Source organism: Macrobrachium nipponense, chromosome 3 (assembly GCF_015104395.2).
Source record: "Macrobrachium nipponense isolate FS-2020 chromosome 3, ASM1510439v2, whole genome shotgun sequence".
Taxonomy (NCBI): domain Eukaryota; kingdom Metazoa; phylum Arthropoda; class Malacostraca; order Decapoda; family Palaemonidae; genus Macrobrachium; species Macrobrachium nipponense.
The window spans coordinates 77636193-77652445 of record NC_087202.1 but is presented as its reverse complement, the minus strand read 5'-3'; the positions used below and the strand labels follow the sequence as shown (position 1 = coordinate 77652445).

Genomic DNA, 16253 nt, shown 5'->3' with positions numbered 1-16253 from the left:
TTAACCATTCAGTATAATAAAAATCATAAAACACTTTTCGTATACTGCCTCCTTTTCCGATATATCATGATCAAGGTCTTTCTTATACCTTGATCGTAATAACATCATCTGCTACACGTCCTACGAATCATAAATATACCAGTTATGAAAATAAAAATACTGAAAAAATCGATAGCAAAGACACAAGGAAATAATACTCATATCTATAGTGTTGGTGAATGATACTGCAAAACACTTACACCGAAACTTACGTAAGGAACACCAACTTTTTTAATGATGGGAAAGGCAACGACAAAAACTCATGACGCCTGTTGTTCCTTTTACTGTGCCTCCTTTCATATTCTATTTCTTCCATCTTACTTTCCACCCTCTCCTAACAATTGCTTCATAGCGCAACTGTGAGGTTTTCTTCCTGCCCCACCTTTCAAACCTTTTATACTGTCAATTTTCGACCTTTGGCCTAAATTTTATATTCAATCAAATTTTATAAATGCCACAGAAATGACGTCATATACCAAGCTTGATACACTTCTGTTGAAATATGCCTGCTTATGTTTTTACTTAAACATATCTGTTTACTGAAAAGTAATGGCTGTATTTTAAATGGTGCTCAAGGCGAAACAACACTCTAAGTCATTCAGCCGCTTGAACCCTCTTGCGGTAAACTTAAAAATCGACTGACCACTTTTTTTTTTTTTCTATTAGACAAGGACCATAGGAAGTGCAACCTAATGCTCTAATCCAGTTCAGGCTGGAAGAAGAAGAAGGAGAAGAAGATTGACAAGAAGAAGAAGAAGACTGACAAGAAGAAGACTGACAAGGAGAAGAAGAAGACTGAAAAGGAGAAGAAGATGAAAAAGACTGAAAAGGAGAAGAAGAAGAAGAAGAAGAAGAGGAAGAAGACTGACAAGGAGAAGAAGAAGATTGACAAGGAGAAGAAAAGAAGAAGAAGACTGACAGGGAAAAGAAGAAGAAGAAAGACTGACAAGGAGAAGAAGAAGAAGAAAAAGAAGAAGAAGAAGAAGAAGAAGACTGACAGGGGGAAGAAACAGGCGTCTGACCAGGACTCGACAGACTCACCACTTGACGGAACAAATTTGATAAAACGAGAAATATACAGGTGATTTTGAAGGGGATTCCACAGCTTGGATATGAGACAATGTTAGCAATGCTGAGTTTCAAGGAATAATTGTCGAAAATGATGGGATGGTTCGCCTGAAAGCTGAGGATATTTTTTTCTTCATATACTCGAAAAGATATGATACCAAAAGCATTTTACAAAACACGAAACTTTATAGAATTAGAGATAGATAAAGCAAGAATTAAGAACCAGAAATAATAACCAAGAATTAAGAACCAGAAATAATAACTAAAAATTAAGAACCAGAAATAATGCTGACTCCAAACTGTATCCCATTCCAGTGTCAAACTTCCAACCCTTTAAACAACAGCAAAACCAAACCCCTATATATTTTCTCTGTTTATTAGGAAGTGTTCATATCTACCCCCATATTATGCAGCTACACGTAGGTAACCAGTCTTGCAAGAGCACTCAAATGCCTGGTGAATACATATTATTGGACGGCAATTCAAAACACGATGAGAGCTGAATTATTAAATTTTCCTGTGCCTAGAGGTGGCAAAAATATCTCACATAATGTACATGGGTTCCGATCAAAATCCCGAAGCTTAAAATCCCGAATGTCAAAATTCCTAAACTTAAAACCCCGAATGAATTAAAATCCTGAATTATCAAAATCCCGAATCTTAAAATCCCGAATTATCATAATCCCAGTAAATTATCCATTTGTCTTAACCATCTCTCTCTCCCTCTCTTGTACGAGCTTGGGGCAATTACCATTTTAGGCTTCTTGTAACGATGTCTTTTAGTTTAGTCTGTTCCTGTGTTATCATAAAGTCACTTCTCCATTGTGGTCTACAAAATACTAAAAGCGTAAAGCCCATAACAACAATGGAAGAGATCTGTGAAATTGTTCCTTCGCAAAAAGGTTTTAATAATTTAAATGCACATTTGATGGTGAAAGAGAAAAGTTTAAACAATAGATACTACTGGTGTTGTGAAAGTAGGAAACTGCTTAATTGCAAAGGCCGAGCAATAACCATATTTTCAAATGGACAACATATTCTTAAAAAAAACTGTAGACCACAACCATTCACCCAATGCAAGTGCAGCGAACGTTTCGAAGATCATAGGTGAAGTAAAAAACCAAGCTAAAAACACAAAAGATGCCCCATGTCAGATTATACAATCGTGTACAACCACTGCTAACCCGGAAATTGTTCCATGTTTGCCATCAAAATATGCACTTCGTCAAGAGATTAAAAGAATTATCTTCCAGAACCAAAGACTATTATTGATATAGAAGTTCCTCTGGTGCTGCAAAAAACATTAAATGCTGAATTGTTTTTAGTGAAGGATTCGACTCTAGAAGGAGAGAGACTTCTAATGTTTACCACTAAAGCTAGTGTAGAGAAACTAGCACATGCTTCAATGTGGATCCTGGACGGAACCTTCAAAACTGTCCCCACAATTTTTTATCAACTTGACACAATTCATGCCCCTGTTTGCTCAGATACCTCTAGAACATATCCGCTAGTATATATTCTAATGACAGGAAAAAGTGAGTCACTTTATAAACGGTTATTTGAAGATTTGGTAGACTTTGCAGACGAGAATGGATTGTGTTTATACCCTCGAATCATAATGACAGATCAAGAGTTAAGTGTAATCAAAGCCACAAAAAGTGAATTTGAAGCGGTTACCGATAAAGCTTGTTTTTTCCACTTTGGCCGGTGCATTTGGCGCAGACTTCAGTCAAGTGGATTGGCTATACAATATGGTAACGACGAAAATTTCAGTCTAAAACTACGTCATTTGTTTGCATTAGCATTCCTTCCATCTGCTGAAATACCAGGAGCTTTCGATGAACTGAAACTGCATCTGCCTGATGAAGCTCATGAAGTTGTCGATTGGTTTGAAACTAATTATGTGCATGGCAGAATAAGAAAATATCTGCGCAACGGTGTAGCTGTTCGATCGCCTCCATTGTTTCCACCAAATTTGTGGTCTCTATATGAATGCTTCCAAAGTGGATTTCGTCGTACCCAGAACAATGTCGAAGCATGGCACAGGCGATGGGAAAATTTAGTAGGCAATGTGCATGTCGGTGTTTATCGCATAATTAGTGAGTTTCAAAAAGAATGTGAACGCATTCTGCGAGGCGAGTCTTGTCCAAAAAGAAAAAAATGTGTTATCCGTCGTGAAGAAAGGATACAAAATATAGTTAACGGTCGTGAAAACCGACCAGATCTTATGAACTATCTTCCGGCTATTGCTCATAATCTTTCATTTTAAAATATTTCCATATTCTAGTTTTAAATGTTTTAATGTATTCTCAATGATTCAAATACTGTTCTGTAAAGGTGTTGAAATAAAGGTATTTCTTCTTTTTCTTTTTTGTTTTAAGTTTCCCCACAAAGTTAATCCTTTAATGATGTCGGACAAATCCCTGGTTTCCTTGCATATGGGACAATTGCTGGTAATTTCAGACAAACGAATATATGAAAAGAGAGAGAGAGAGAGAGAGAGAGAGAGAGAGAGAGAGCTGGCAATGGCCTACAAAAAAAAATAAAATAAAATAAAGCCATATTCAGTAAAATACTGAATAAGAAGATAGAACGAATAACAAATACTAAGTAAAATTTGTACAGGGTGTGTAAGGGGTATGTAATTTAAATTATAAAATATACTGTAAATCACCTAGATAGATAGGGAATTACACAAAAAAGAGAGAGAAAAAAAAGAGAGAAAAGAAAGAAAGAATAAAAAAAAGAGAGAAAAAAACTTAAGGAATGGAGAATGGCTAGAGTTTTCGGGATTCTGATCTTTCGGGAACCTAAATTTGTTCGGGATTCTGATAATTTCAGATTTTAATCACATTCGGTTTTTCGGATTTTTCTTAAGTTTCGTTTGGGATTTTGACATTCAGGATTTTAAGATTCGGGAATATGAACCAAACCCAATGTACATATGTGTGTGTGTGTGTGTGTGTGTTGATCATAGTAAACTTTGTGCTGATCACAGTGAACTGCAGAACTTTATCAAATCTAAATCCTTAAAGGTATTTTTGTTAACTACTTAAACAGGTTAAAAAAAAAAACTCTGATAGGTGAGAGGTCACTATTTTGATTGAAATTAAGTCCGGAAAAACCAGTAGTGAAGATATTAACACACGTTCCTTGCACTATTTACATACACTATATATATATATATATATATATATATATATATATATATACACATATATATACATATATATATATATATAATATATATAACACTATAAATACAGTAAACACACACACACATATATATATATATATATATATATGTATGTATGTATGTGTGTATAGATATTAAAATATACGTCCCTTGCACTATTCACATACACTATACATCACACATATAGATAATATATAGTATGCATGTATATATATATATAAAATATCTACTTGTGTGTGCATAACTACATGGCATGTACACACACAAAAGGAAATGTTATATATAATTGTGTGTACGTAGACCACTGCAAGGGTAGATTCTATAGTAATGTTGTGTGGACCATTACATCGTCGTGACATTTACCTTCTCCCTTCCGGAAAATAACCGGGACGGGGTACCTACAAATTAAGGTACGGTGTACCTACAAATTCAGGTAACGTCCAGTTCAAATACCTGTTTTCAGTAGCAAGTCTCGGCCAAGTTTTTAATGCTCAGTCGCTTAGACGAAAGCACTTGCATGCTTTACGACCAGTTGATAAAAAAAAAAAAAAATTAAAAGTCGAAAGCTACGAAGGCCAACGGCAGCATCCGCATCGTATATAAGATGCTCGTCTGCTCACAGATCACATCACTCTCCTTCAACGGTCGAGACTGCAAAGGTAACAATCTTGTTAAGGGAAATGTACAGCAATAATTATTTACCACTTTGTTCAATCTCTCAAGTACTTAACAGTGAGGGAATGTACTAAATCTCTGAATTTCACGTGTCTCGTTGAGTCCCAACAGACTTCTATGTATTTCTTTCGGAATACATAGATCATACTGCTTTATCAAATCGTATAAGAAAGGCATCCTTAAAAGGACTTTTCCCATTTCCTTTCAGATGATGAAGTTCCTGTGGTTGCTGATTGTGGTCGTGGCCCTCGTGGCTGCCGACGATAGCAGCGACGACGACAACGCTGACGGAGTCCAGGGGCGCACTGGCGCTGCTGCTGGAGCCTCTGGGGACAAGAGGTTCTTCGGACTCGGTGGCCTGCCCATTGGAGGAGGATTCGGATTCCAGGGGGGACTGGGATTCGGAGGGGGACTTGGAGGTGGTTTTGGCCTCGGAGGGGGACTTGGAGGTGGATTCCCCATCGGAGGGGGACTTGGTGGACTTGGCGTCGGTTGCCGCTACTGGTGCCCAGCCATCTACGGTCAATACCTCTGCTGCGACCATCTCAACCCAAACAACTTCCTGTAGAAGACCTTCGAAACGATTATTTAACCGAAAAAAGGTAGAAAGAAAGTCATAAAAAAGAAATACTTTCGCTATGGAACACCATCCACGATTCGAGTCCGTCGTTTTCTCAAAAATGTTCTCCAACTGTCCCAGCACCAGGATTAACTTGTGCTGATGAGACGTCCGAATTACTCGTCTTTGGTCTCGACTGTACTATATATCTTCTCTACTTTTGTCCCCCTGTAAAAATGTCCCCTTGTAAAAATTACCCCCCCCTGTAAAAAGATTTCTCGTAATAATTGTACAGAACATCTATAGTATCATTGTACATTCCATTACCGAACTTATGAAATAAATAAGAATTATAAAAAAAATACGTAGTTTTTTTTCAATAGTTGGTATACATTCTACCGAGACGAACTGGTATGACATGCACTTGTTATATGTTGTTTTTTATTTAGCTGGCCCTATGTCAGCACGGGCTCTTGCTCATAGAGCAGGTCGTAAGCATTACAAAATTCCTCTCAAGACACTGTCCGTATATAAAGGAGGAGTGAGTGCAAAGGTAATGAAATACACACACAAATACACACACACACACACACACACATACACACACACACACATATATATATATATATATATATATATATATTATCCTATTATAAACAAAGAGCACATGGATACGATTCGATATTACATATACAAATACATGTTAGAAGTGTACAATTATTAACTGCAGGACACCTACAGCAGGTAGGGCCTCATTTTCGCCAACTGCGACTTGTATCAAAACCGTAAGCTTCGTTAACATTATATGCAGCCTTCGTCTCTTATCAGGCCTTAAAGACAGCACATGGGGAACAATCACGCGGCCAAAACGCATGAACCTCCAGACCATGACTGGTACCAAAACCACAACTATTTCTTTTTAGTCTATTAACCTTCCTTCCGTGGAAATTTTCTAAAGCCCATTCTCGAGTTCAAATCCAATCCTGATAAGGGAAAGACAGACAGTTAAACAAAACAATCGAATTTGCTGTACAGTCTATAATGCTGTATGAAACTCTCAGCCAAGACCTATGAAACTCCCAGCCGGCCGTGGTGGCCTGTGTTGTTGGGTTGCCAGACGTACGATCATGGATAACTTTAACCTTAAAATAATAGGTACTGAGGCTAGAGGGCTGCAACTTGGTATGCTTGATGATTGAAGGGTGGATGATCAACATGCAATTTACAGCACTCTAGCTTCAGTGGTTTCTAAGATCTGAGGGCGGACAGAAAAAGTGCGGACGGACAGACAAAACCATCTCAGTAGTTTTCTTTTACAGAAAAGTAACAAGACAAAACAAAACGATGTCCTTCCAAAAGCAGCAGTAGCGTGATTCGATCTCCCTTTTCGAAAAATCACTGTCAATCACAAGTGTGCCTATATAAACTCCACATGTTAAGACTTGCCGTTGATCACACGTATTTACAGCGCGTACGAGTATACTTATAGAGGTTGATCCCTGAACTGGATTACTGGAAGCAAATCGTACCAACTCGGCCCCCGCCCCCATGGACGTTGAGTACCGTCTAGATCCTAAAAACAGGATATCTTTATTTTGCGTACTTTACCAGCGGCAAAAGACATGAACGTCTTAAATAGGACTACCCTTTGACTTCTCTCCGTACCTTAGGGTGGTGATAGAAGGGGAAATTGCTCGCAAGAAAAATATAAATACTTTGATATACATTTCACTTTATATAGAGGATAACATGTAAAATTCTTACTGAACAATCAAAATAGCTATCTACTTGCTTGTAACATGTTCCCAAAGTGAAAAGATAAAAAAAAAGCAAGGAGTAAAACAAGAACAATTTTAGCAAACTGCTTCAAAATAACTGTTTAGCGGAGAAGAAAATGCATGACCTATTAACCTCTTCATCAAACAGGTCTTGGATGATAATGATGAGGGTGCTCGACAATTACCAGGTAGAATGACATTAAGTGATACAAGGAGCATTAGTTTTTTTTTTTTTTAAACCATTTGATTCAAATGATCTGTTAATCCTTCGTAACTGTTTCCTCTTACTAATGACTGCTATGACCTTCCATAATGTAGCTCTGACTTCCTTTGCTTTATGGTACACCTAAGCATTACTTCCGTTGTTTCTTTGTTTGCCTAAGCTATCGTCATTTACTTTTAACTTTTTTGTATATGCATATATGTATGTACACACATATCCAATAAATATATATATATATATATATATATATATATATATATATATATATATGCACATATATACATAATATATATATGAATGTCTTTTTACTGTAATCCAACCGTATAATATAAAGATAAAAGACCCATAAAACAGTTTTTTAACGTTGCTACCATATATTTCGAGCACATCCTTCTGCGCTCCTGTAAGACATCCTATGTCCATATTTTACCAGTGATCAGGAGCACAGAAGGAAGTGCTCGAAATATATGGTTGCAACGTTAAAATAGTGTTTTATAGACCTTTTATCTTCACACACACACACACACACACACACACACACACACACACACACATATAAAACAGTGAAAATTTTCAAAAGGCAGATCGATATAAACCTGCAGGAAACGTTGGCGTAGAGTTCAATCTTTGACGAATGTTTCTGAATAAAATGAAGGGGAATTATGTTCAGTCTCTCAGACTAAGACCAAATTGGCAATAACATTACAAGAAAAATAAAGACTGACAATATAGTCACAGATATGAGGAAATTGGTTAATGTCATGAAAGCGAGTGAGTTAAGGATGGTTAAGCACGAAAGGCATATCTGCTTAAGAGTGATTAAGTTTGAATGAGTGCGAAAAGAGACTAAACCCAAGTGTTTAGTCAAATCGACCAGCTCATTCTGTTATTATTTTGTTGAATGGACCATGTATGGAAATTAGTTATTTTTGCAAGATATTTGTATTTTGGTTATTGATGTCAGTAAGTCTGCATGGAAGTTGTAATTGATATCAGTATGCATGTCTGTGTGTTGTTTTATGGCTAAATACGAGTAGGTCCTACAATTTAGGGGAGCCAAGTAGCTGATGTTGTGATATTGACTACTTTGTTGCTATGAGATCGTTTTAATCGGTCATGTTAATGCCTCTTTCAGTAGAAATTTATTGCTTTTCATTAATCTTTCGCTACCTTCATTTCCTGTCTTTATATTTATTTCCTAGTTTTTTTTATCGTTTTGTGTCCCATATTTTTTTATTATTACATTTTTAGCCTTCATTATACGAAAACCGATTTACCGAAAGTTTAATTTGCCCTCCCACCCCCCCACCCCTCCCGTCAACAGATATGTTTGAAAAATGTTGAAATTTACGATTCCAATCGCTTTTTTGGTCAACCTCAAACTTTGTAGAAGCGAATATATAAAGTAAAGTAAATAAATATAAAAAAACAAATATATATATATATATATATATAATACACACACACACAAATATATATATATATATATAGTATATATACACACACAGATATATATATCTATAATATATATATTATATATATATAATATTATATTATATTAATATATATATATATTACAAGTAATCTTCTTGGGCACGATGATATGTTAATTCAATTGTATTCCACATAGGAAAATGAAAAGTTTTTCTTAGAAAATGCCCAATAGTTTCGTCCTCCAATGGACCTCTCCTTGGAGCGTTTGTAAACTTTATCCCATTTCCTTTATTTATATATATATATATATATATATATATATATATATATATATATATATATATATATGTATATATATATATATATATGTATATATACATATACTTATTAGTGGATGTCTTATCAAAACAGCGACCCCTACAAGGGATTAAGCTATGAAGAGGAAGATGAGGGAGGTCGTGGAAACTCAGTGGTATCACCAACGACTTGCGCTGTGCAGGTCCCAAGATTAATTAAACCGTGCTCAGATCTGACAGATTTCCACTGAAACAGTGATTTAACCTCCCTACGACCTGGGAGCTGAGTGGTACGCTATTTAGGTTAACGACTCCTGGCGCCTAGTTCAAGTCCAGATACTGATGGCAAGGGCAGCAGCTTCGGCTGGCGTCGAGAAAAAGGGGGTGGGGTTAGCCGCCTCATCCCTAAAAATCTTACAGAGAAAACCGGAAGGCTGTGCCCTTCTGCTAATTTTACCTAATGGGTGGAAAAGGGAGTATGTTGAGTATCTGACTATAAACAAATTATATATATATATATATATATATATATATATATATATATATATATATATATATATATATATATTATGAATAACTTGATCACGATATGTATATATGTGTGTGTGTGTGTGTGTGAGTGTGTGTGTGTGTGTAAGTATGTATGTATGTATTATGTACATAAACATATAAGATGACTTGAGATATTTTTCACGTTTTGCATTAACTTTCTATAAATCTTCCAAAATTCTGAAAATAGGAGTTAAAATAAAATCATATCAGTCTTTCGAATTTATTTTATATACATTCTGTACAATACTTACAAGAAGACTTTTTACAAGAAGAAAATAAGCAAGAAGATAGTAAAAAAAAGAGGATGGGGAGAAACATATCCTACAGTTGTGACTAGGAGAGAGGATCCTTTCAACTGCGATGAAATTGTGATTCCAGCAGAGAGCCGAAACAATTTAATCGAAACAATTACAACACTTTCAATGGAATACATTTCCTGGAATCTAATTATGGAAGTATTAATGCGAGAGATTTTTCGATGAAGCTAGAGGGGAAAGACGCAAGAATCTGAGTCCATTACTGGAAGCACAGTTCTATCTGGACCGTGACTGGAAGAAACCTCAGGACTTGACTAAAGATGACGACGTAATCTTTACTTTGAGCTTGGTCCTCTCGGTCTCACAGGTATGTCAAAAGGATGATTCCTCAAGAAGTTTTCATTGTACTTTTCATAAGGGAATTAATTTCTTGTCATCTCCTGGGTGAAAGGGAGACTATTTTTTTCCTCTCTCTCTCTCTACAGGAAGTTGTTGGGGTTGAGATGGTCGCAGCAGAGGTACTGACCGTAGATGGCCGGGCACCAGTAGCGGCAACCGACGCCAAGTCCACCAAGTCCCCCTCCGATGGGGAATCCACCTCCAAGTCCTCCTCCGAGGCCAAATCCACCTCCAAGTCCCCCTCCGAATCCCAGTCCCCCCTGGAATCCGAATCCTCCTCCAATGGGCAGGCCGCCGAGTCCGAAGAACCTCTTGTCCCCAGAGGCTCCAGCAGCAGCGCCAGTGCGCCCCTGGACTCCGTCAGCGTTGTCGTCGTCGCTGCTATCGTCGGCAGCCACGAAGGCCACGACCACAATCAGCAACCACAGGAACTTCATCATCTGAAAGTGAGAAAATGAGATTTACCTCATAATGACTAATTTAGGAATTGACTCGCGGAAAAAACCTTGTATCAGCGATCACATATAATACTGAGAGTGCTTTAGTGCCAAAGTGATTGCCAAGGAGGAAGTGGTCACCTCTGCAGTCACAACCGTTGATTAAGAAGGAGTGATGTGATGATTGGAGCACGATGGGGCTCTTATATACGGCGGAGGTTTCCGCAGTTGACCTTCGAAGTGATTTCGACCATTATCTTAAATGAAAGAAAAAAAGCTACTCTGGTCAACTGCTTTGTCTCGAATGTGGGCTTCCAAGTTCATGTAAGTTGCTTGGAGAGAGAGAGAGAGAGAGAGAGAGAGAGAGAGAGAGAGAGAGAGAGAGAGAGAGAGAGAGAACTACTTTTGTCAACTGTCTTGTCTCGAATGTGGGCTTCCAAAGTTCATGTAAGTTGCTTGAAAAGAAGAAAGAGAGAGAGAGAGAGAGAGAGAGAGAGAGAGAGAGAGAGAGAGAGAGAGAGAGAGAGAGAGAGAGAGAGAGAGAGAGAGAGAGAGAGAGAGAGAGAGAGAGAGAGAGAGTAATGAGGAGACTTTATTTGTTCAAATAGTTGCAGTAAATAGGTCAATTCGTATTATTTTTTCAAAGTTATTTCATCAGAGGCTATGCACATGAGCTTGGACTGTGAAGACAAAAATCTCCAAGTATGGTAAGAACCGATTCATAGTTAGAGATAAATGAACCCTCCATACTCTCGTAATCGAAGTCAGTTTCCAAATTAATTTTCAAAAATTATTATTCTTGCATTTTAAAAGCAGCCAACACTTTTCTTAAAAATACACTGGTTCTTTGCTGACCTGATTATTACGTTGTGACAAAAAAATACATTTGTCAATTAAGAAAAATTTCCCTGTAGAGTTTGTATTCCGACCACCAGATTTTATGCTTATTATTTCAATTCAATACGTATTTTTGTACTCGTGGGCATTTGAATTGTTATATGAAAGACCGACAAACTTTCGCCTTCCCAAAGCCAGGATAACCGAGGACGATTAGAGGTCATGTTTGGACAAAAATTAAAACTGTAAAAATACAAAAATCACACATTGTTCTTACACGGGTTCATTCTGCGGGTTACCACAAGAAAATCCACATAAAATTTCCAGTTCTTAAATTAACATAAATGATTTTCATTGGCTACACGCCAAAAACTGGGTGAGCAAATCCAGCTGCTTAATGGATAAAAGTAAATAATGATGAATATATGAGTCAAATGATACATGTATAATTAAAAATTATTATAGCTAACACGACAAGGACTTCCTATTCCTCGGTAAACATCAAATCATCGATATGTATGATAAATTTAGCAACTGCAATCATTGTAGCGATAGATTTAATACAATCAAGCACTAATTTTCAACTGCTTCTTTTATCCCCTCAAGATGTCATGTAGGTTTGTATGTATCCAAAAGGCGCCCGACTTTTCATATATTGTTCCTCATTTAATTTACCATCTGAAAAACGACGCTGACAGTAAAAATGACTAAACTACATGCATCCTAAAGCATTTTTCAATTTCCTTACTGATAAGTCGTCACTTTTCAAAACTTCTGATAAAAACGCGGTCGCTGCTTTTTTCCTCCAAAGGTAGAATACCTTTGAACTCCACTGTTATGACCAGTTAACTGCCATGAGCACCAAACTCATGGGATCTATTCCAAGAGTCATTAACTTTACCCTCCCCCCCTTCATCTAACCTTGCTGGAACCACACAGACTCAAAATCAAACCAATTCCAAATTGACAATTTATTCCCGATGTTTATCTCGCATTGTTTGGACGCCTCACAAGATAAAGACCACACATACCGTAGAAGCTCAATACTTAAAGAGCAAATTTCAATTATTTCACTGACTACAAGTTCATCGCAACACTTTGCGTTCGCATACGAAGGTTAACTTCCTTAATCCTCAGTTACTTTTTATCATCCCTAAGGCAGAGTACAAGTACTTGTATATTACGTTGTTCTTCACCATGCTGGAGGGGGCATGTTTTTCATTTCCTTTACATGTGTGCCTAAACTAATTCAATCATCAGATTACGGGCAAAGTTTCTAGAATACGAAGTAAGCTCATATCAAGGCTCTGAGTCAAGGGAAAGCAGCAGACAGTAAAAAAAAGAAAAAGAAAAAAAAAACTTGGATTAAGAGTAAAGTCTAACCCTGGGTCACGTCAGAGGTTTTATACTTTTCTGGTAGTCTTTAATAATCTTGAAAACAAGTACTGTATGAAAATCATTACAATTTGCAATAATTCCAGAGAAAGACTATGGCAAACTCTTTAAACGTAAACAAAATTAATCAAACCACATGCGTTTGTAAGTTAACTTTTTTTTAACTGCGATGGCTTGCGAATATCTGCCTAATGTTCCCTTTAATACCCATAGCACATTCCTACAGACTTCTCTGAAAATGGTAAAGTGATCTGTAATGCACTCGCTTTCTGTGATAGTGCCTCCGCAAGAAAAACCTTTTGGCATTTATATCTGTAAAACTCGGTTGTGTTCCAGTCAATCTTTCATTTACTGTGACTAAATAAATCAGCGGACTTCGAGCATCTTCATATTCTGCTAAATACAACTAACAGTTCAACTATGTATAATATTCGTAATATATCAGTACATCCATAATGATGTACTAGACTCCTTATTTCTTGCCGATTCTATATTTCATATAAAAATATCACTTCTATTTAGAGAAATTACGACATATTGACTCTATTTTTCAAGAAATTACGACATATTAGCTCTTATTTTTCCAGACAACCCACCTATAAAACTGTAGCAAAAACATGTAAAAATGGCAGTGCTTCTTATTTTGGAAGTAATGGAGGTGAAGGAAACTAATCAAAAGAGCTCTCTTCTGAATTCACAGTTTCTACACAGGCATAGTAGTAGGAAATTTGAAGCCCTAAACTGACACGTACCGCATCACCGGGAAAAGGTCGAATCAGTCAAGCGACTCTGGGTCGTCGAATCACCTGGTCAAGCAGCTCTCGAGGGAAATGTCAAAAGTAGTATTTGCACAGCTGAAGAGAAGTGACTATGCATCTAATTTAAATTGCTTAACTAAAGCCCATATAAAAGTAAGACCCAAAAATATAAGAGAGGGAGGGCTTTTGTTTATTTGTTTGTATGGTGCTTTTACGTTGCATGGAACCAGTGGTTATTCAGCAACGGGACCAACGGCTTTACGTGACTTCCGAACCACGTCGACAGTGAACGTCTATCACCAGAAATGCACATCTCTGGCCCCTCAATGGAATGCCCGAGAATTGAACTCGCGGCCAACGAGGTGGCAGGTCAAGACCATACCGTTCACGCCACTGAGGCGCTGGGAGGGCTTTTGTTTTAGCTTTATAAAGATATCAAGTAAAAGAACTGTCTAAAAGAGATAAAAAAAAAGACAAATGTAAAAATGGAGAGGATCCACAGAGATATGGTTAATCTGATTTTGAAAGGAAGGGCAAAATGCAAATGATATAGCCAGCTTTTTAAGACAAGACATAACCCAGCCAGGGACCCAGTTCATAAAAGATATTTAATTTATTTCTCTCCCATTAAATAAAATTATCTGTTGAGCTTTCAGCTTCCAGACACTCAAATAACAAATAAAAACTACACACAGACAGCAGATGAGGCTTCCATTCATATGAATTCTGAAACACTTCAAAATGATACTTAGAAAACTTTTAAATAATCAAGGTTTAAAAAATAACACATCGCAATCGACTTAAGACATATTTATTGTTGGTTTTGGCAGTTTTGTTAAGTTATTAGTTTTTGTACAATACTTACAAGAATCTGTACACTATTTATAAGGATGTCTAATTACAAGTGGCAGGGTCACTTATAACACAACTAAGGGCGCCTTAGCGACGTCCAAACCCGAGAGGGGGCTTGCACACGTGCTGCTGCAGACAGGTGTCGAAGCAGCACTTGTCAACACCACCGCAGGCACCATCGTTGGAGCAGGGTGCTGGTGGGAGGAAGTTCCTTACGGGTGGACAGAGGGGGCGGACGGGAGGGCAGAATCCTGGTTTGACTACTCCTACAAGGCTCTGGGGTTCGTGGGCGCTCTCGCAGCAGTAGGCCTGACCCTGGGGAGTCCTGCACCAGTAGCGGCAGTCACTTGGGATGCTTGGGGGCCTGACGGCGCCGATACCACCGATACCTCCAATGCCACCAAGCCCACCAAGAGCACCCAAACCAGCACCGATTCCTCCTAGTCCTCCTAATCCTCCAAGTCCTCCAACGGGACCGATTCCACCACCGAAACCACCGCTAAAACCACCGCTAAATCCACCGCCAAAACCGCCGCCGAAGCCGTCGTCGAAGAATTTCTGGGAGCCTGGACGACCTCGCCCTGTGCGGCCTTCGACGCCGCTGGCACCAGCGTCGTCGTCCCCATGATCATCATCAGACTGAGAAGGGGAGCTGCTATCGTCTGCAGCCACAAGGGCCAAGACGGCAATCAGCAACCACAGGTACTTCATCTGAAAAATAAAAAAAAAAATATTTAGCTGCAGGATCGTGGCGTTGTGACTTCGCTAATAATAGCGGACAACTGTCTTTGAGAAGTGTTATAAAACCTCGTGTCTTACAAAGGCTTCAGTAAAGAATAGACTTAGAAAAGAATGTTACCTTCTCAAGTCACCGTCTCAGTCGAACCCGTCCAAGGAAAATGATGGTGTGCCTTGGGTTATCACGCCTTATATATCAAACTGCTTTCGTTGCTGGCCTTGCAAAGTGGTTGCAGAAGCAATATTTGCCTTGCATCGAACTAGACGATTAAAAGAGACAACGGATAAAAACTAGTTGCTGTCCGTCTTCGGCAATGAAAGCAAAAGTTCACTCAGCTTTCTTCCAGTTTTTGCAAAAGCACGATACACTCCAAAAGAATAAAAAGGTGCCCTCATTAAGCTTCCTGTTCTATTTGTGCCATCTGAATGCCCCTGCAACATGACTAATAGGGCAAAATAAAAGTTGATATCATTACTTGCTTGATCAATCAGGACGCCGATGGGAAGGGCAACACATTATCTAGCAAAGACCTAAAAATTGTAGAAAAAAAAAAAAAAAAAAAAAAAGAGGACTAAACACTAACTTTAATCGGCAATTACATAAAAAAAATTCGTTGATTTTTAATTCCCTCACTGGAAATTAACGATGAACTGTAACCATCAATTTTACAACAAAACGACAACACAAATAAAAAATACCACTACTGAAACCTTCAAAAACCTATGTTAACTATATACAACAGAGAGAGAGAGATGAGAG

At 37.8% G+C, this 16253-nt stretch overlaps 3 protein-coding genes across 5 annotated transcripts in view; 1 reads left to right on the top strand and 2 right to left on the bottom strand.

Moving 5' to 3' along the window:
• Nucleotides 1–16253, bottom strand: part of LOC135221829 (elastin-like) — a 241857-nt gene that overhangs the window by 127276 nt on the left and 98328 nt on the right. The gene's annotated exons all lie outside the window — the stretch shown is intronic.
• LOC135222426 (uncharacterized) overlaps nucleotides 4849–16253 on the top strand; it is a 65506-nt gene continuing 54101 nt past the window's right edge. The window contains exons 1-5 of the mRNA XM_064260513.1: nucleotides 4849–4962; nucleotides 5187–5542; nucleotides 10291–10444; nucleotides 10563–10922; nucleotides 15218–15457. Of these exons, the coding sequence (XP_064116583.1) occupies nucleotides 5187–5542; nucleotides 10291–10444; nucleotides 10563–10922; nucleotides 15218–15457 (1110 nt within the window). The 5' untranslated portion in view covers nucleotides 4849–4962. The remainder of the gene's footprint in view (nucleotides 4963–5186; nucleotides 5543–10290; nucleotides 10445–10562; nucleotides 10923–15217; nucleotides 15458–16253) is intronic.
• On the bottom strand, nucleotides 14699–15761 carry LOC135221831 (uncharacterized). The gene is made up of 2 exons (XM_064259731.1): nucleotides 15615–15761; nucleotides 14699–15466 (listed from the first exon to the last, which is right to left on the bottom strand). Exon 2 carries the CDS (start codon nucleotides 15464–15466, stop codon nucleotides 14843–14845), a length of 624 nt encoding a protein of 207 aa, XP_064115801.1. The 5' UTR covers nucleotides 15615–15761; the 3' UTR covers nucleotides 14699–14842.

Coding starts and splice junctions, on each gene's coding strand:
- LOC135221831 (XM_064259731.1), bottom strand. CDS start 15,466: ATGAAGTACCTGTGGTTGCTGATTGCCGTCTTGGCCCTTGTGGCTGCA.